Here is a 21,965-nt window from a genome sequence, read left to right as displayed (position 1 = left end):
GAGAGCACATAGGTTACATAATTGGTGTGACATTTAGAATGTGTCCCTTCATTCTATACCTACCACCATTTATTTCAATAAATTTACTCTTTGATCATGCTTTTTAAGATTGCCTTCTGCTATTTGACTATGAAGATAACTTATGTGTATAAACATTTATATGTATTTTTAGTTTTACTGTTTTAATTTCAGTTTTCCTAGAGACAAACTTGAAAAATAGCTAGTATTTTTTCTCAAAAAACTATACACATGTGAGTTTCTGTTCTGAGTTTACAGTATTGCATTGTAATACTTTCTCTACTATAATACTACTCTAATATGAGAATTTAATTTTGACATCTTTGCCATAACAGCAGACATGCTATAAGATGGAAACCAAATAGAGACCAATGTAATATGTTTGGCAGCCTGTTGATATCATTTTAGCCCTCAGAAAATGTATTCATTTTGGTTTAGTTTAATCCAAGTGCTCATTTGGGATTAAACCTAGGCCAGCATTTGTAATACATGTCTAATGTTGGTCCTAAGAATTAGATATGTCTCTATGCTCTTTATACCTTTATCAGTGTCCTCATCCCCATCATCATCTTCTTCGTCACCTTCAGATGAGATGATATCAGACAACAAAGAAAATAATCCATAGATCCAGTCTGTGGTTTCCTCCACAGCATCATGTACGAGTTTTAGAGGATCTGAGCCAATCTTGGCAATAGAGCTTGCTAGAAGTAATCAAAAACAAAAGAAAAATTTTGCAATCATTTCCAAAGAACCTAAGAAAAGCTATTTTTCCTGATTTGTTCTTTTGACACAATGAACGTGTCAATTTTAATAATTTAAATATCCTTGTCTATAATTTTTGCTCAGAAACAGAAACTATATATTGCCATAATATGCATGTGCCTTCAATTAAAAATAAAAGTTACCGGTACCTCTGGTAGCAAATATTATGAGGTCACCAAGAAATAAATTGCCTTTGGCAATTTATTATTCATAATCCAAATAAGAGTTCAGCACAGGGAAAAATTAGGAATGAATTTAAACAGTATATATTTATGTTGTCCAAATTGCAAATAAACCCTAAGTTATGGATGTTCAGGAATGAAATAAATCATTTTTGACCTATATTATACTGCACAGCATCATGGAGAAGATGGCTCTATAAATTTTCAAACAATGTATCTAAGTTAACTAAAGTAACTGTGGCTAAATTAAGACTGATAGGTCCATTTTTTATAATTTGTGATACCTCAGGAAGAATCTGAAATTGTCAAGGTAGTGATCATATCAAGTTCAAACTAGATTCAATTGGATTTATTCCTGTTAAACATTTCAGTACCTGAAAAAAATATTTGGACATCAAGTAAACTTCAATGGACAGAATTAGGAAAACTGAAATCTATAAATCTTTCTTTCTTTATGTCCTAGGAGATAGAAAATGTTTGTAAAATGGGAGATTAAATAATATAAAATCAAACAAATAGATTAGGAACTTCCAAAATGTTGTTCTAATTATATGAAAATTGCTCTGAAGAGGCAAGAGTAGCCTTTAAGATCTAATTGAAGAGGTGATCTACCTAGAAATATGGTATAAATTACCCCTGCTTTTTCTCAATCTGCAATTAAATTTTAGAGCTATGTTTTCCTTAATTTTAAAAACTATTTTAGCTTTTCAGAGATTCTTCTCCCTTTGATATATTTAAAAGATGAGAATTATACCAATGTATTATCTTATCTAAAGGTCAAGTACTTCAAAATTAGGCTTTTACTCTGATTGAAATAGGAAGTCATTGAAAAGTTTGAGCAGAGGAATGAAGTGATTTAACTTATGAAACTTCTTTTGCTGTGTTGAGAATTGAAAGAATGCTGGATTGGAAACGGGGAGATGAGTGAGGAGCCAACTGAAATAATCCAAGAGAAAGATATTGGTGATTTTTATCAGGTAGTAACAGTGTGTGTGGTGAGATGTGGTCAGATTCTAAATGTATTTCAAAGGTAGAATTAATAGTATATGCTTCCAGTGCAGCTATTAGATATGAGAGAAAGAGAGAAATGAGGATAACTTCAAGATTTGTGATGTGAGAAACTGGAAGGATGGAAATTCTATTTACTGGATGGGGGAGGACTGTAGAGAAACAAGATTTTTGTTGTAGAGGAGAGTGGAAAAGCAGTCAAGTTTTAGACTTTTCAAACTGGAGTTGCCTATTAGATACCTACATGGAGATGTAGATATTTATATAACTCATTATGATCTACAAAAGAGAAGTTCTATCTGAAGATAGAAATTTGGGAGTCCAGCAGAGGATAGAAGTTATTCAAATCCATGATAACAATGAGATCACCAAGAGAGTGAACCCAGGAAGACTTCAATATTTAGAATATAGGAAGATAATGATAAGTCAGGGAGGTGAGCAGGAACCAGCAATTGGTTCTGATAAAGAGAGATGAGAGAGAGAGAGAGAGACTATAGTGTACTAGATATCAAGCAAATATGTTGTCCAAGGAGGACAGAATGACCAACTAGCAAATGCCACTGACAGGTCAAGTAAGATGCAGATTGAGAATGGACCTTTGAATTTAATTATGGGGGTGTCACTAGTGACCTTCAAAGAGTAGTTTCAGTGGATTGCATTCAAAACCAAATGGAAAATAAATGGAGGGCAAGTACGTTTTCTGCAAATGACAGAGATTAGGTAATACTAGAAGAGGGACTAGGATCATAGTGGGGTTTTTGTTTTCCACATTGTTCAAATGGGAAGCATATTCCAGAGATCGTGCTGATGGGTAAGATACTGTAGAGAGGGGAAAAATAATATGAGAGAGGGGATCACTGAAGAATTATGTTGTATTCTAGGGATTTTTGGAGCACCCAAGCTGTAAAATGCTGGTCTCAGGAAAGGCAATCTTCATGGTTCATTGGTAATGTATTTTCACTCTTTGCATTCTATTTTACTACATTCCAGATAATTTTATGTGAGCAAGAAATAGTAGTCAGAATGGTAAGATTAAACCTTAAAGATAGGAAATGAAATGGAATTTTATAATTGCAAGTGAGGATTTTAAAAGAATCATATGTGATGAACTGGATCATACTGGCACCATTAAAAGCATTTTTAGCACTGGTATATTTTATATCTAATGGGAGGATATTGAAAATGGGATTTTTATGATCAGAATAGATTGAGACTATTTCCCCATTCCTCTTCATTGTAAGTGTTAACTGAAGAACTTAACAATAAAATCCAACAAAATAGATCCAGTTTGATTATCTTTATGCTTAAATGTACTGTATGTACTTTGCAGACATACATATATTGCTTGGCTCTACAATAGTAAGATCAGGCTATTTTTATGAAGTCAATGTTGCTGGTTTGAGACCAGCTTCTGATTTTCAGCCACATGAACAACTTTTTTAAAAACTTAAAGGCACACACACACACACACACACACACACACAATATATATATATAAGCTACTAGGCCTCAAGTTGAGTCTTATTTTCTCTTTCAGACATCACATCCAAATCATATCAATGGAAAAATGTTATACAATGCAACTACAACTTTTATGGAGGTCTTCTTTCTTAAGAGATACTCAGGTAATTGTACTTTCTTATTTCTCATGTTTTTATCAGTTAAATTATATACACAACAGTGAAAATCACCATAAAAATAACAGTAGGTAGACGCCATTCTAAGATCTTTACACGTATTAACTCACTTTTCCCTGTCAACAACCCAATGAAGTAGACATATTGTTTTATCCCTTTCTTTTTAAATATAAGAAAAACCGAGGCACAGAGAATTAAAATGAGTAAGGTTAGAAAGCTAGTAAGTAATGGAGCCAGATTTTGCACACCCTGAGATGAGCAGAACAAGACTTTTAACTAATGTGCTATGTACTATCAAAAAAAAAAATCATAAATGCACAATGAGTTCTAAGGCAAGGTTTTGGTTGGGGAGATTCAAGGAGGGATTTTCTTGCTCATAAAAGGAGGAACAAGGACTTTGTCAAATGGGAATGCAAGAGCCTGAAGCTCCTGCTGTCATCTTGTAAACATGACAGTAGCTGACTCATTGAGGAAGGCACAATCAATTGCAAACATTGAGTCCATGATGACATCGTTGAGGCATTAAAGTATCCGATGTCGTAATCACCCTACCATCAGTGCTTCTGTTATATGAGATAAGAAATATTTCTTAGTGTTCAAATCACTCTTAACTGTATCTTATATTTTTCATAGAAAAAGACACAACTAAATGCAGAGAAAACAGCTTTAGGTTACCTGTAGTCAATAATTGGATTCTTGGCACTGGTGAAAGAACACAAGAGAAGCAAGAGAGGCCAAGAAAATTTAAAATTAAGTAAGATTTTTATTTACACTCTCTGTTTGAAGCCGAAATACACTCATACTTAAGTTTCTATTAATAAATGGGACTATACAAGGAAAAGTAAATGAGTTATTTTTTCAGCTTTCCTCTTAAAGAATCAAGCCATTTTTTCATTATTATATTTGACCATCAGCCTTACATTATGTAATTTATATCTGACTCTTCTTTATCTTTCATATCCTGAGAAACATCAGCAAATAATGTTTATAAGCTTGGGCTCTGAGTTCAGAGTGGTAGCATTCAAGTTCAGGATCCAGAGACAAAAGGAGAAAACAGTAATAATGATCCTGTTCCTGTCTTGATTTAAAATTTTAATATTTTCTTCATCGTATGTTTTTTATTAATTTTGAAGTTTTAAATATTGCATTGAGATATTATTTATTTTAATTACTGAGGATTTTTGGAGGCCTCTTAAATTGTGTAAACAAAGTCAGTGCTTTACTCTTTTCTCTCTAGTCCTGATACTTTTGCCATCTAACAGCTGTGTGATATTGAGAAGATTAACATTTACCATGTTTATAAAATGTATTGACACCTCTGCTTTCCCAAAGTTACTATTCCAATAGTAACCCTAGACCTTGACCCTTCATGCCTGTTATCCTTTTAATCAGTCTTTCTATACTCTAAATATACCCAGTTCTGACAAACAGTATTATATAGTGTAAAAAATGATGCACTCTGCTTCAGTTTGCTGAAATGTAAAATGACAATAAGCACAAGAATATTTACCTCATAAAGTTCTTATGAGTATGACATGAAATAATACATACAAATCACATGGTACTCTGCCTGCTAAGTGCTAAATGTCAGTGTGAAAACATAAGCAAGACTGTTGAATGACCCCCAGGCTCTTTTGAGTTTGCTAGCCAGGACTAAGTGCCTCCCTTGCCCTCAACAGGAGGCCTGTGAATGATCTCAACTTCTCCCAGGGTCTTCAAATGTTACAAAACTGCAGTTTCCAGTATTCCCTTGGGTTCTTGGCATCTAAACACTGACTGCATAGGACCCAAACTCAAATGATTTACCCCAACTATAATGTCGTCTTCATGCTTTTCAAAGGAAGGAGTAACTAAGAGATGGGGTCTCTAGATTTTCCCACCTGCATCTATCTGAGCCACTCCACAGGGTGGCAAGAAAGAAGGGGTCCCAGGCATCTTCTGACCCTCTGCCCATGAGTCTCTGGCTGCACCACATGGCAATTATTGGTGCTCACTCAAGTTCATTGTACAGGAACCTGTTGGTATAAAGCACCTAAGGCAGAACAAATGATCTAGTAAATGTTAGATAATTATCAGCTCAATTTTCATAATTACTTAACTCAAACATATGGGAGCGCTCCATAAATGTAGGCTGCTATAAATATTATCCAGAGATCACTTAGTCACTATGTCCTCACAGCCAGCTTTGGCAGGGTCTTTGAAATCCAAGCACTGCTTTCATAAGGAGTCATGAAACAACTAACGCTTACTCCTTATCTCCCAGAAAATATTCAGATCCAAATATTTGGAACTAAACTGAAGTAAGGATTATTTTTCAATATCGTAAGTGCTAACCAAACTAGGTAAACAAATAAATTGCGTGTATGTTGATGTGTGTACATTGCACATAGTAGTACTTAATATGAGGTGGCTAAAAAATAGCAATTCTTCTTTCATGACAATGATTGAGCACTGATTGTGTGCAATATCCTATCTTAAATGTAATATAATGAGCATAGTACTGCCATTGCTATCTAGGTGGTTCTAATTTTGATATGTAAGAAAAGTTGTTAAAAAATATATAGAGGTACGTCCTTGGTTAAGTATATTCCTAGGTACTTTAATTTCTTTGTTGCTATTGTGAAGGGAATTGAGTCTTTGATTTGGTTCTCAATTAGATTGTTGTTGGCGTATATGAATGCCTCTGATTTCTGTGTATTGATTTTGTATCCTGAGACTTTACTAAATTCTTGATCAGTTCCAGGAGTTTCTTGGTTGAATCTTTCGGGTTTTCTAGATACAATATCATATCATCAGCAAACAGTGAAAGTTTGATCTCTTCTGCCCCTATTTGGATACCTTGGACGTAAAAGACCTCTACAGGGAGAACTATGAAACACTGAGGAAGGAAATAACAGAGGATGTAAACAGATGGAAATCCATACCAGGCTCGTGGATCGGCAGACTCAATATCATCAAAATGTCTATACTACCCAAACTGATCTACAGATTCAATGCAATACCTATTAAAATCCCATCAGCATTCTTCACAGATATAGAAAAAATAATTTTACGCTTTGTATGGAACCAAAGAAGACCCTGAATATCAAGAGCAATTCTAGGCAACAAAAACAAAATGGGAGGCATTAACATGCCAGATATCAAACTATACTACAAAGCTGTAGTAATTAAAACAATATGGTATTGGCACAAAAATAGGAACATTGACCAGTGGAACAGATGTGAGAATCCTGATATAAAACCATCCTCATATAGCCACCTAATCTTTGATAAAGCAGACAAAAACATACGCTGGGGAAAAGAATCCCTCTTCAATAAATGGTGCTGGGAAAACTGGATAGCCACCTGTAGAAGGCTAAAACAGGACCCACACCTTTCACCTCTCACAAAAACCAACTCACGCTGGATAACAGACTTAAACCTAAGGTATGAAACTATTAGAACTCTAGAGGAAAAAGTTGGAAACACTCTCCTAGACATCGGCCTTGGCAAAGAGTTTATGAAGAAGTCCCCAAAGGCAATCACAGCAGCAACAAAAATAAATAAATGGGACATGATCAAACTACAAAGTTTCTGCACAGCCAAAGAAATAGTCATGAAAGTAAACAGACAACCTACAGAATGGGAGAAAATTTTTGCATCCTATGCATCCGATAAGGGACTGATAACTAGAATATACTTAGAACTCACGAAAATCAGGAAGAAAAAATCAAATAACCCCATTAAAAAGTGGGCAAAGGACTTGAACAGAAATTTTTCTAAAGAAGACAGAAGCATGGCCAACAAACATATGAAAAAATGCTCAACATCTCTAATCATCAGGGAAATGCAAATCAAAACCACAATGAGATATCACTTAACCCCAGTGAGAATGGCCTTTATCAAAAAATCTCCAAACAATAAATGCTGGCGTGGTTGCGGAGAGAGAGGAACACTCCTACACTGTTGGTGGGACTGCAAACTAGTTCAACCTCTGTGGAAAGCAATATGGAGATACCTTAAAGCGATACAAGTGAATCTACCATTTGATCCAGCAATCCCATTGCTGGGCATCTACCCAAATGATCCAATGACACTCTACAAAAAAGACACCTGCACTCGAATGTTTATAGCAGCACAATTCATAATTGCAAGGCTGTGGAAACAGCCCAAGTGTCCATCAATCCAAGAATGGATTAATAAAATGTGGTATATGTATACCATGGAGTACTATTCAGCTCTAAGAAACAATGGTGATATAGCACATCTTGTATTTTCCTGGTTAGAGCTGGAACCCATACTACTAAGTGAAGTATCCCAAGAATGGAAAAACAAGCACCAGATATATTCTCCAGCAAACTGGTATTAACTGAGTAGCACCTAAGTGGACACATAGGTACTACAGTAATAGGGTATTGGGCAGGTGGGAGGGGGGAGGGGGGCGGGTATATACATACATAATGAGTGAGATGTGCACCATCTGGGGGATGGTCATGATGGAGACTCAGACTTTTGGGGAGAGGGGGGGAAATGGGCATTTATTGAAACCTTAAAATCTGTACCCCCATAATATGCCGAAATAATGAAAATATATATATATATAGAGAGAGAGGTAATTTTCTAGACCTAAAGAAATTCTAATTTAAGTGACTAGTTTCTCTCTCTTTGGGAGATAAGTGAAAACTTTTTCTTAAATTAAGAAAGAAACATTTTTCTTAAGTTAAGAAAAATGTTAACAAATTGTGCATCATTTAATATCCCCTGAGTTACAAGGCAATGTTTGCTTAAATTACTGGGAAATTACTTAGTCTTTGTCTTTGAGGCTAAACAGATTTCTAGGCTACAACTTTATGATTGCCAAACAGAACTTCAGATGTGTTTCCTCATTCCCACACCACCCCCTAAACTGTGAAGAAGGAAAACAGATTAAAAACAAAAGATTTTTTAAAAATCTAAATCACATGTCAGCATACATATAAAGCAATGACTATCTCTGCTGAATTAACAGGTTTGTGATACTCAGAAATATGGCAGTGAGAATGTGAATGTATTCGGTTGAGTGCATTTGAAACAGTTTAGGCTCAAGGTTTGGCATCAATTATAATAGTCGATTATTTCCTAAGATTATAAGTGGAATGTTAATTTATTTTTGAGCAGAACACATTTGAAACAAAAAACACTCAAGGTAAACTTTAAAGGCCCTCTGGGCCTGGGAGTTTCCAGCATCAACAATACTAAGTATAGATATTTAAAAAATAATAAACAAAAATATGTGCTTTTATATTTATTGTAAAATTTAGTGTCTTCCTCAAAGTGATGTTTACTCAAGACATTGTACTTCAAAGCTTTTTAGGTACACTGTGAAGTAACTTAAAAACAATTTCTCATAGGTCGGACCAGTTGTCTTGAGCATGCTCAGTTGAATTCAATGATGTCAAAACTGCCATCTTTAATTTTCATCATCACAATGGAGCAGCTTTCAACCTCTTACAGTCAAATGCCTCTTTTTTCCTTTTATGAACTTATTTTTTTCTTATTATGTACTTTATTTCAAATTCAAAATAAAATCAAAACTAGAGAAATAAGTAACACATCTTAAGAAGTCAAGGATTCAAGGAATTTTTCATGCAACCCCTGTATTCCTTTATATTTAACCCCTATGATGAGTTTATATCCTACCAGTAGCAGTTTGTAAAAGCATACTACTGGAATTACATGCTTTCTTATTATTTTCTCTTGAAAAATGCAGGAAGGATGACTATATTTTGCAATACTGTTTCAGTTCCAGAAGCAACCCTTGGTATTTTGGCCACTTTCATTGTAACCAAAATAGTGATGATTAATGGTCCAAAAATCACTTTTAAAATATAGCTGTTCCACTCAAGAAATATTTTAAGAGAGGCTTCTTTTTTGAAATTCTCTTTTTAAATCCACTTACACTGGCCCTTTAAACTTATTTACACTAGAGGGTTAATCGGAGAAGACCTGGCTAACTAATAGAGATTTGAAAGGAGAAATGGTAAAAATAATACTAAAATGTTGACGTGGAGGCCAATGAAACTTAAATTCAACTGCTGAACTGCATGTTTTACATTGGATAACTTTGTTTACAGTACATAATATTATTAGAAGGATCGTCACATGGGCAAAAACATGATATTCAAGCTATGTGGTAAAATTTATTTGGAATTGAATATGTAGGTTAAAATAAATTTCTTGTATTTATTTAATTAGCACTTTATGATTTAGGAAGAAATACAATTATTAGATCATTTAATTTCAGACTAGGTAATTAGGCTGTGAAGTAATCTGTGAAATGCTTTTATAGAGCATATTTTAGATGTTATGTAAAGAGAAGAATATGATGAAACCTTATTTTCATATATTTAATGTCTTCTTTTAAAAATGAGTAAATACCTTCATATTGCCACACTGACAAATAGGTGTTATGTTTTAAAAGTAGGACACTTAAGTTGTGTACAATTAGCTGCACTGAAATACATAAGCACTTTTAACTTCAAAACCAAGTGTCTCTAAATAGTTTTTCATTCAATTAGATTTTTTAACATGGATTTTTAACATATATAGAGGTTGGCATTTCCTGGAGTCCATTATCTTTATCCTCTAAGAACATTCCTCAGAGCATGGTGAAATAAAATGTTGGATTAATGAAATTCCCATGGTACTACTAATATTAACCTCACTGGGAAGATCCATTTTATAAAACTATAATTGAGATATATTTTTTCTGTTCTTTTTTTCCTGTTCAGTCTCTCTCACTCTGTCTCTCCCATCATCATCTCCTCTCTTTCTCTCTCTCTCTCTCTTTCTCTCTCTTTTTCTCTTCCTCTTTATCTTTCACTTTCTATTCCTTTCTCTCTCTCTCTGCCCTCCCTCAGACTTCTGGATACTACCCATATTATTAATAGATTATAATAACCAGTCTCTCTCCCTCCTTTAGTGAGTTCTCTGGTCTGAATGTTTGTGCCCTCCCAAAAATCGTATGTCGAAATCCTAACCATAAGTTTATGGTATTTGGATTTGGGGCCTTTGGAGGGTGATTTGGTCATGAGGGCAAAGCCAAGAGGAATGGAATTAGTGTCCTTATAAAAGAGTCCTAAGAGAGATCAGCCATCCCTTCCAAGATGTAAGGACACAGCAGGAAGTCTATGAGCTGAAAAGCAGGTCCTGACCAGACACTAAATCTGCTGGCAACTTGATATTGGACTTTCCCAGCCTCCAGAACCATGATGAATACATTTCTTTTGTTTATAAGCTACCCAATTTATGGCATTTTTTAATAGCAGCCCAAACAGACTAAGAGAGTGAGAATCGTAAAAAAATAAAATAAAATAAAGGGTGGGCTGCAAAACTCCTGAAGTACGTTGGAAGATAAAACCCATTTGATTTGCAATTTTGGAAAAAAATAAAATACTTGCAGATGTTGGATATTTAGATGCTTTTAAATCAAAGAAAAACTAGGATCCTGATTTAAAAGCACTTTTGGTGAGCTAATTGTTTTATTGACTGCAGAAGGAAATGACTGTCACTTTGCTAATCTACATTTGAATAGTCATACTGTGGCTCCAATCCTTGCCTTTCAATATCTGAGGCATGGGCATTTTCCCTCTGCTTTTTAAAACTTTCTCAATTAAAATTTTCCCATACTCATCTTTACTATTAACTTACTTCAGTAGTTTAGAAATGTGCACTTGTATAGAACCTAATGAAATTAAACACAAGCATCCTTCGTTAAAATTTTGTGGTTATTTCAATATGATAGTTTCATGACAATGTTTCTAAGTTGCTCTTTACTTTTGTTCAACTGTTACTTTTTGTGTCAAAAGGACTGAATGCATATAGATGTACACTTCACCTCTCTCAAATGACCCCAATCAACCAATTTTTCACCAGCAAAATTATGCAGCAGATGTATAAACCTGGAATATTTCCAGCTAACTGGAGCTCGACCTATGTCCAATAACTGGCACTTTATAGTCCAAAGCAAAAATCACAAATAACTTTGGCTTCTTTTACTCATGTCAAGTATCTACATGGAAATTGGGTAACCATATTATACTTTTATTAATAAGTATATATAAAAATTGTGGCCATTACATAAATTGAAAAAAGATTAACAATTTGCTTTCCACTTCTTAAAAAAAGCACATGTTAAATATAAACAAAATTTGAATCCTATACATATAATAAGGAATGGAAAAACTAGTTTTCTGTAGGTTTATAGAGTTCTATACATTTGTTTCCAAGCTAACATTCAACAGAATTAATTTTCTGGTAATATAAAAACAGTTGAAATATCATAGTACTCCAGTTGGATGACTTGCTTGAATAACTATATTATAAATTTAGCAGACCAGTGGAGAAGAGATAATATAGCAATTATCATATCCTGCCTAATCATTTAATAAATATTTGTTTTATCAAGCCAAAGTTTAGTTTTGGAAACTCTTAGCTACATTATATATTTATTATCTTTAGCTATTCTAATGCTCAATGTTAGCTGAGGAAATAATTTTAAAGTTCTTTTCATCATATGAAAATGTGGCATATAGTGCCATGACTTATGTGCTTACAAACATTATATAAGTTAATAAACCATTTTAATGGTTTCCATGCTCTCTCAACATGAAATATAATATTTTAATCACTGACTTTTTATTGTGTAATTGGTAGAATTTATGCATATTCACATGATATTTAGAAATTGGAACTCATGTAGTCAACTCATCTTTTCAAATATGCCTATTCATCTTTCTGAAGCATTGAAATATGTTTAAGATCATGAAGATTAAATTAAAATAATACTAGTTACAATTAATCTAACAATTACTGTGTGCCACTAAGTAATTCCAAGTATTTTATATATATTAACTCATTCAATGCTCACGACAACCGTATGAAGCAGGTACTATTCTTACCTACAAAGGATGAAACTGACGCACAGGATAAATAATTTGCTTCATGTTACAAAGCTGCTGATTGGTAGAGTCAGGAGTCTAACCCAGTACTCTAGTCTCCTGGGGTTGCATTTAGCTACTGTGGTTCTGTTCTTGAAGCCCAGATGTTCCTTGGTGGTTATTACTTTCTCGTGTTTTTGTTTGCTTTTTGCTTATTTGCCTGCTATGTATACCAAACAGATTAGCAAATAACTTCTGTTTGGATCATACAAATTTTATAGAACAGTATGTGTCAGACAGTAAGCAGGGCAAGGGAAATTATAACATGAATAAGACAATCCTTACATTTGAAATGCTTACAATATGATCAGGGAGACAGAGTTTTAAAAAATACTTTAAATGTGAATCTTAGCACTATTGGTATCATTGTAAGCTAATATTATATAAAGTAATACTTTGCTAATTACTGTGCATTTGGAGTGTATTCATTTACTTCCTTTATTCATTTACTTATTTATTCATTCATTCATTTCCACATTCATTCAAATGTTTATTGAGTTCATGCTTTGGGCTAAACACTTCTAGGCACTAGAAAAATCAAGTAAATGAAACAATTTTCTTACAAACCTAACAGATCAGTGGAGAAGAGAGATATTAAAAAAGCACACCCACCCCATAAAGATATACAATTATTATGTACTCCAAATAATTAAAAGTAAGAGAAAATAGAAAAAAGAAGTAAGGAATGAGAAAGTATGCCCTAATAAATGTTGAATTTTATCAAAAATTTTTTTATGTTTTAAAAATCACACCCAATTAAATATATACAACTTGTAATAACTGTTGTGAGTAAATAGTAAATTATATAATGAGGAATTTTGATAGAAAGACTTTATTTACATTGGAGGTTCAGGAAAGAATTCTCTAGAGATGTAAATTTAGGCATAACACCAAAGGATGTATAAAGACTAGTCTTTCAAAAACTAGAGTAGTAATGGCTGGTACAATTTATAATTGTATTTATTTTATAGATAGATTTATAAATCCCAACATAAGATCTCATTTGCTAAGGTTCAAATAAGTGGTATAGAGCATTGGTTTCAGACTTTTGGATATCTTGACCCTGAAATCTACCCCCATGAAAAACTGGGAGTTCTAACAGAATTGCCAAATTTTTATTTCGTAAAACAATTACATTTAAAAACAATATCTGGTTTTACCATAATTTCAAAAGAGAATGTTAAGACAAAAAAATGTAGGAACATATAATCTAAGAATTAAGAACTCTTCTTTAACATGAATATATTTTCTTTATCTGTTTCCTCATTTCATGGGGGATCAATAACTTTTATTAGGGTCTGGGAATCATTGAATTACAGAGCTCTCTGCTTCCTTAAAGCACTCACAGGCAGACTGGAGTTCAGTAATAAAATGCATTCTTTTAAGTGTAGTGACCAAGAGGACCAAATAGGCCTGGGACACTGATCACAAAATATGGTAATTGAGATAAGACTTGAATCAGAGTAAGAAGCACATAAAATGTCAACTATTCTTCAAAACTTAGTACACACAAGAACTGACAGTGTTTAAAATGTTGCATTTAGTGTCTCAGTCTTTCAAGTCTCCTAAAATGTAACAACATATTCATATATAGTATACACATACATATATATATATAATGTAATTCAATATTAAATTTTTACTTTCTGACTGACTTTGGGCCTTCCCTAAATGATTTCACTCTGCTAAGCTTCTAGCCTGACAAACAGTGCACCTGCTTAACTGGGCTAAGTGCCAAAGAAAGAAAAAAAATATCAGGGAAATTAATTTCCAAGAGCGGTAGATAAATGGCACACCTCATTAGAAAATCTATTTAAAAGCACATCAGGAGATGGCTGCAAGACTTTCATAAGAAATTGATGCTTCCTACCATCATGTCCTTTCTGGCTATATTCTCAGATTACTGATTTTACTTACCAGTAATAAGATTTAAATTCAAGTTACATTTAACGAGTGCCTTCTATGTGCCAGGCATGTATGTTTTACATATATTATCTTATCTAACTCTCACAAAATTGGTTTGAAACAAGTATGTTTTGTAGAATGCTTGCAAAACTTACCAAATGTGTTTTGAGACAGAGTAGTAAAACTATATAATGGTTTTTTATTTTCTCATATGGATGAAGATGCTAATAAACTATGATCCTTGTTCTGAGGCAAGAAAACCTAAGAGTTACTACTATTTATTCCTGTACATTCTGACCTAGGAGAAAATCATTAACCTCTACTAAAGCCTTAGTTTGTATTCATGTAAGATTCTATTTGTTTGCATTTCTTATCAGTTAGAGAGAAAAGTGTCCCTTTATAAATAAAACAAAAGAAGTTTGTAAGGAAGTTCAACCAAAGCCCACAAATTCTGGTCCTGAAAGAGTTATAAATTGTCAGGGCACCCCTCCATTTTCTGGAAGGGCTACTTGGCTGAATCTGCAAAAGTTTTGGAGCCAGCAGCCAAAGACCTCCAGCAGCCCTTTTGAGCTCTTAGCCTCCATTTACTAAGACAGCAATGTTACTCTGCCCCTCTTGGGGTTTCTGGAAGCATTCATCTTTCAGGACAGAACTAAAGGCAACGTAGTAGATAATAGGGAGATCACACATCTTGGTTTGTGTTTCTTGTCCTAAGGTGAATTTGAATTGCTCTCCATTTCATTCTCACAGGTATCTTGTTTTGGATGATAAATTCTATTAGCTGTCCTATACGATGACTTTGTACACTGTCAAATCAGTAAGCTGGTACTACAGCTCCCAGGATTCCCTTATATGTGCATTTCCAGATAACATTTGGACACAAGAGAAATTTATGCTAGCTCTGAAAGGCAAAAGGGAAGTAATAGTGAAGCCACTGTTTATTCTTTAAAGGCTAGTGTGGGGCAGGTGCTTTTGCAGCTCATGCACTGGATCCCAGATACGCTGATGCCCTTGTTAATGTGTGTAGATGCCCTTGTTAATGTGTGTAATGTGTGTAATGTGTGTAGATGTGGCAACAGCTGCACATCACTCCAGCTCCCATTGGGTCGGCTCCTTTAGCATCTCCAAATCCTGGCTAGGTGTGTGCACAGTTTGTGGTGAAGGGCACTAATTGATCCTGTAGCTCATCTACATCATTGTAATTTGAAGTGGTAAGAGACAAATGAGGGTTCTAGTTTGTCCCTGTCAGGTCCAGTTTGCCCTTAGTCTCCCCTATTCTGTGCATCTGCCCTTCCCAATTTCCACCCTGCTAACCTTCAACTCAGTGCCAGATCCATTGCAACAGCCTGAAGTAGATGGCTTAGTCAGCTGCCAGGAATTCATAATCCATGTAATAAATCCGCTATTTTATATCACGCGGAGTGATTTGGCTACTATGACCAAACCCTGACAATTACACCATAATATTATTTGACTATTGTTTGGATGTTATATTAATATTTAGTAACAAATGAAGGACAGGTGAAATCTCTTTCCCTGTTTGTTAGTCTGGTGCCCTCAAATTTGTCTTATATGATAAGGAACATCAAAGTCACAGATTTTGCGGCATACAAAGCAAGGTGCTACCCCCATTTCATAGACAAGGAAATTTGTTTCTAGTCATGCTAGCTTATAGGTTATAGAGCTATAGAGAGAACCCTAATTTTATGAAAGAAGCACATAAAAGCCAATTCTGCACGTGCTCCACAGTAGATAATATACCAGTAAATCAGATCAAATTCTGTAAATAAGGAATTATGAAGGTTGCCCAGAGGAGAATCATTCTTCTCAATTCAGTACAGTATGTGCTTATGAAGATAGATTTTCATTCCTCTATGAACAATTTCTTAATGACTTCAAAGTATTTACCTACTTTCCTAAAGTGCCAGAGAGTAATTTAAGACCCAACAACAGCTGCACTCCCTGGCCTTCAGAATCATTTCCATCATGCTTTCTTCTACCTCTGGTCTTGTTTTTTTAAACAATAGCAATTACTTGTTTCTAAGACTATTGTGTACCACAAAAAACTCATAGCGATAATAATATTAAGCCCTAGCAAAAGTTTGAATTGTATCAATTCAAATTTGATATTAAAATTTGATGTTAAAATTAACATAAGAAACATGAGTTTCCTTTACATTATGAAACTCTTATTGAAGCAATAATTTGCTTAAACTTTAGAACCAAATATGATCATAAATTATAGTTCTTTCATTCATATACCTTAAATAGGTATATTTTAAGAATTGAATGTAAATCTTTGTAGAGTTAACAATTTTATAAGTGTACTACAGAAATTACCATGAGAAAAAGTTTGCTCTTTTTTGAAAATGCACAGCACAGCTATCTCTATTTAGGTTTTCAGATTAGACAACTTAAATGGAAGGCACACTTACAATCCGCAGTGGAGTTTCCACTGGACCAGTGTAACTAAGTGCTACAGACAACGCCTGTGTCACTGGCATTTCATCTGATAGCGAAATACTGTGGTCAATGTAGTGTCAAGGGAAATAAAATTATCTGGAGTAATGTAACCAAGTGTTTTTCACTTAGAATTCTCAGTCATCATTTTATATTATAGGCATTTCAACTGTATTTTTTAAGAGCTTACATTACATTTTATACTAAAATTATTGCCTACTTAGAGCAGACATTTATGGCTCTAAATGAATAGCCTTTTTGGTTTGGTTGACAGCATGAGACTTCCACCAGTTAGACGATGTCGACTTTAGCTACCACTGATACAGCTGGCAGAGTCACCTCAACCACATTCCCATGCCAAAAAAGCCAAATAACAGAGTTCTATGATTTCACCATATTTATACTGTATTTCTTTTGACATACGTAGCATAAGCATTTCCTGACATATATAGTAAATACCAGATAAGTAATTGTTAAATGAGTAAAATTCCATAATGAGAAATCGGCGATCTCTGATATACAGAATGTCATTAATTATAGTATTTATAGTAACTGGTCCCTACTGATTCTACTCCTATTGGAGAAAGAAAATAGGGGAAGGAACAGTATATATGAAAGAGCACATTAAAAGGTTAATGAAATGTTTTTGCTTGTGGTAAAAAGTGATTTTTTTATGTTTATTAATGTTTATTAAGTACCTGACTGATTCCTTTTCTCAAGGAACTCACCATTAATAGAGAGTTCCAGATGCGGAAATAGATAAATATGATTTTAAAAATACAAAAAGTCTTTGGACAAAGAAAAAAAAACAATGTACTCAAAGACTGGATGGGCCATAAAGAAAATCTATGTTTTCTAACTTGTATTAGTCCTATTTACTCCAAAGCCATAAGGATACATAACACTCAAGATGTAATCTTTCATTACAACTAATTCTGGGACAATCCTTTTAACATCCTTTATTTTCAGAAACTCAAAATAGGATGGTTTGGTGGGAGGAGCAAAAAGTATGTCTGGAAAAGAAGGTTGGGGGCAAATGACAGAGAGACTTTAAAGTACTTAATAATATCTTCCATTCATCTAAAAGTTTTTTGTTTCGTTTGGTTTCATATTGCCAGTGTAAAGCCTATGTATTATTCTTTATTAATGCTTGACAAAGTACCAGTCCAGCAACTGAATCTTCACCTAAGCGTTTTAATCAGTATTTTTGTGAAATTGCAACATTTAGCCTTTGCTCAGCTCTAAAATAAGAATATCAAAGTCACTAGAAATCAATGAGTACAACAAAGAAAGAAAATAGAAAAAAAGAAGAAAGAAAATGATTTCAGTGACCCTCAAGCACATTCATGGCATATTTTATTTCTTACACTAAAATGGTGTGAAGAGAAACAAAACTAGAACTGGGGAGAACATTGTTTCTTTTAAGCTAAAAGCCAAATTTTGTGCATCTTACCTGAAAAGTTTTTGTAATCCACTAAATCAAACATAACAACGGCAACAGCTGACCATGTGATTATCAGAGCAATGACCAGAAGCCAGGCTGCAGGGGAGCTGAATGTCGTCACTATGTCTTCTGTGACTGTTCTCTTCAGCACTTTTCCAGGGGATTTGGGCACAGATCCATTCTTGCTGTCTATCACAGTCGTGATTGTAGATGCATTTCCTAATCAAACATTTGAAAGGAAAATAACATTTAGAAGTTCACATCAAATATTGATGACAAAAAACACAGACTATCTGGGTGTTTTATAAGATGTTTATCCCATTTCCTACATTAGAGCACAACTCTTCAGTGGCAGGACAATCCCTCCTTGCCCATTGCCAAATTATGTCTTCCTCAGCTTTTACCCTTCACCCTGAAACCCATATGCTCATATAATCAGCATTTCTCATCTCCCAAGTCCTCTGGCTGAGAATCAAAATAGTGATAAAATACTTGAAATGGATGAAACATCTTCTGGATATCTTGGTTTAAATGCATGTTTGACCCTTCTATTGAGGTCATTCCTGGTTTTTTGTTGTTATTGTTGTTTGGGGTTTTTTTGGAGGTGGGGTGGGGGCACAGAACATCTAAGAGAATAATGTTGGGAAATCTTATTATATCCAGTAATTTTTTTATTCCTGATTTAAGAGTTTACATGCTCATTAGAAAAATTTCAAAAAATATAAAAATAACAAAATAAATGAATAAATAGGTAAATATCATTTTAAATTTCACCATCCAGAAATAACTACTGTTAATTTGTTCTATTTGCACATAATCTTTTGGACATACATATAAATATATAAATATGATTTATTTGACAAGTCATCATCACACTGTCCTTTATGTTTTTTAACTAGGCAATGTATAATAAGCATGCTCTCTTGTCATCATGTACTTCTTAAAATATCATGTAAGTGACTACATGGCATGTCATTTTATGACAGTGCATAATTTAGTCAAAAAATTTCCTACTTTGGGACATGGCAGAAATTTTCTCAACATAGATTAATATTTGTTATTTTAGGAGAAATGCCTAAATATAGAATTTTTGGGACAAATTACACAATCTCTTAAAAGAGATTGTGCCATTAGAGAATATATATATTCATTTGAAAGTTAATATATTTTTGAAAATTGTATATGCCAATAGTCTTATTTCTTTATACTTGACAATACTAAGTATTACCAGTATTTAAGATATTTGCAATCACATAAGAAGAAATTTGAATTTTATTTGCAATATTTTGATTACTAAAGATGAGCTTTATTTTTCCTTTGCATTTCCTTTACATTCCATATGTTTATTTTTCCTTTGCATTTCTTTCCTTACAGGTTTTTTTTTTCCTCTATTTTCTATAAACCTCCTTTTGGTTCTTTATAAAGTTGTATCCACACATAAGATAGTAAGACTTTATCTAAACTTTATGTTGCAATCTTCTCCTTTGATTCTTTACCTTTTCCTTTTAATGGTATTTTTAATATGCAGAATGAACATTTAATACATTTTGTAACTCTTTCATTTTTCTCCTATGAAGTTGTTGCCGTTGTATTGCTAACGTCCCCCTCAAGATAGAACAGATATATCTGATTATCATCACCACCCTTGACTCATTGAAAGTTAAATCTAGAGGTCACTTAGAGATCATCTGAAACAATCATTTCATGTTACATTTAAGAACAATTAAAGTTCAACCAGAAAATTAAAGCGACTTAATAGCATTTTGAATCCCAAATTACACAGATGTGAAGTAAATAATTGAATACTTAGGAGAAAAAAGTCTCTATCAATTCACATATTTTTGCCAGAAGTAGAGATAAAATATTTTCATATAGACTAATATGGACTGCATTGTCTATAATAATTTAAGAATTACATATCAAGAAAGAGAAAATTTTCATTGATCATATTCTAATATACATAATTACATTGTTTCAGTTCTATTATTCATTTTAAATTTGCAACATTTCTGTGTGTTGTATAGAAAAAGCAAATCTAAATTTCAAATTTCCTTAACATTTTTCATAAACTTAATTTTGCCTAACCAGAAAGAGTAGTTGTAGTTACTCTTAGAATGTGATGAATAATAATAGAATGATTTTAGTCTCTCAGGACGAAAAGCAGCTCTTTGTGTTCCTTGAGGGCCTCAGAGTGGAATTAAAGTTCTCCTTTCCATCTGACAATCTCTTACTCTGCCTTCCCAAGTCTTCCTTTCAGTTGTCTAGTTTTTGCATAGAAACAGTACAGCAAAATGTTATGCCATGAGTTTTAGAGAAAAGAGATTGGGATTAACTCCTGACTCTTCCCTGCATCACTTGAATGGCCAGAAGGTCACTATTACACTACACCTCTGAGTGAGAAGCATCTATATCTGATGAATAAGACCGGAAAGGCTCAATTTGCAGGTTTGTAATGGTAGAGAAATAACTCATGCAAACTCATGCACATTTCCTGGTACATGGTAATTATTCAATAAATGGAAATACAACTATTAAACTACAACATTACTAGTATTTCATCATCACCATCTTCATTACTACTATCATCATCTCCACTACTAACGATATGATTATGACTCTGACTATGACTATTCCTATTACTCTAAAGAAAGGCTAGAAAGGCAGGATTAAACACAGAAACAAAGGTTTAAGGACTAACTCTTCTATAAATGTAGGCATTTGTTTCCATTTAATAAGCATGTACATTAGGCTAAAATATTTCCAGGTAACAACAACGAAAAAAGAATTCTATGACTCTCTCAGTATCCTTTTTCATCAATTAATTTATTTCTTCTAATACAGGAAAAGAGGTGCACATACTATAATTTATTAATATAAGTAGAAGCTATTTTGCCCCATTAGCAAAATTGAGAGAAAGATGATCTACAGCAAATAAAGTGATTAAGTGATTTCATTATAGTAAAAACATTGTTGGTGTAACCGAATTCTTTAAACTAAAAAAATAGTTTGAACTCTTCAAACAGATATGTACATAGGATACTTATAGTATAAATCCAATTCATAACACAATTTTTAGGTATTGGGGAAAGAAAAAGACTGCATGAAAAATTAAGTATCCTAGTTAATAAAGTATATGCTTTTTCTTTCTTTAATCATAAAATAGTACTATCCTTCTCTTTACAAAATAAGAGAAATAACATAAAATTCTGTGATAACCCAGGAAAAAGAAAATCAAAATACATTCAAGAGTACATTTTAGTAGGTGGTAATCATCAAACAGGACTAGTACAATTATTTTTTAGATAACAGTGATCAATCTTGGCCTATATTTTTAAAAGATTAAAAAGTTGGTAAGATTATCGCAACTAGGAGAAGGAAAAAAAGTCTATAAGGAACATCAGTGGTAAATAAATTAATTAATATTTCAAAATAACTTTAGGTAGAAATTAACAATAGTGATAACAAATCTCCTTTCTTTTCTGAAATAAACCTATGGGAAAACAGATCCCAAGTTCATGAACTCAATTTAGTGGAGATGATACCAAGATGGAAAAAAAAAAAATACCCTATAAGAAAGATTTCACAGACTGTA

The 21,965-nt window shown here is 33.4% G+C and overlaps 1 protein-coding gene across 19 annotated transcripts in view; it reads right to left on the bottom strand.

The window, feature by feature from the left end:
* TRDN (triadin) overlaps nt 1-21,965 on the bottom strand; it is a 385,153-nt gene that overhangs the window by 314,111 nt on the left and 49,077 nt on the right. For all 19 annotated transcript variants that reach the window (XM_076003004.1, XM_076003010.1, XM_076003005.1 and 16 more), the window contains exons 2-3: nt 18,383-18,592; nt 558-719 (exon numbers count right to left, since the gene is read on the bottom strand). In XM_076003004.1, the coding sequence (XP_075859119.1) occupies nt 558-719; nt 18,383-18,592 (372 nt within the window). The remainder of the gene's footprint in view (nt 1-557; nt 720-18,382; nt 18,593-21,965) is intronic.

The sequence above is a fragment of the Microcebus murinus genome, chromosome 5 (genome assembly GCF_040939455.1).
Source record: "Microcebus murinus isolate Inina chromosome 5, M.murinus_Inina_mat1.0, whole genome shotgun sequence".
Lineage (NCBI taxonomy): Eukaryota > Metazoa > Chordata > Mammalia > Primates > Cheirogaleidae > Microcebus > Microcebus murinus.
Note: the sequence above shows the minus strand (reverse complement) of the source record. Positions and strands in the feature narration are given on the sequence as shown.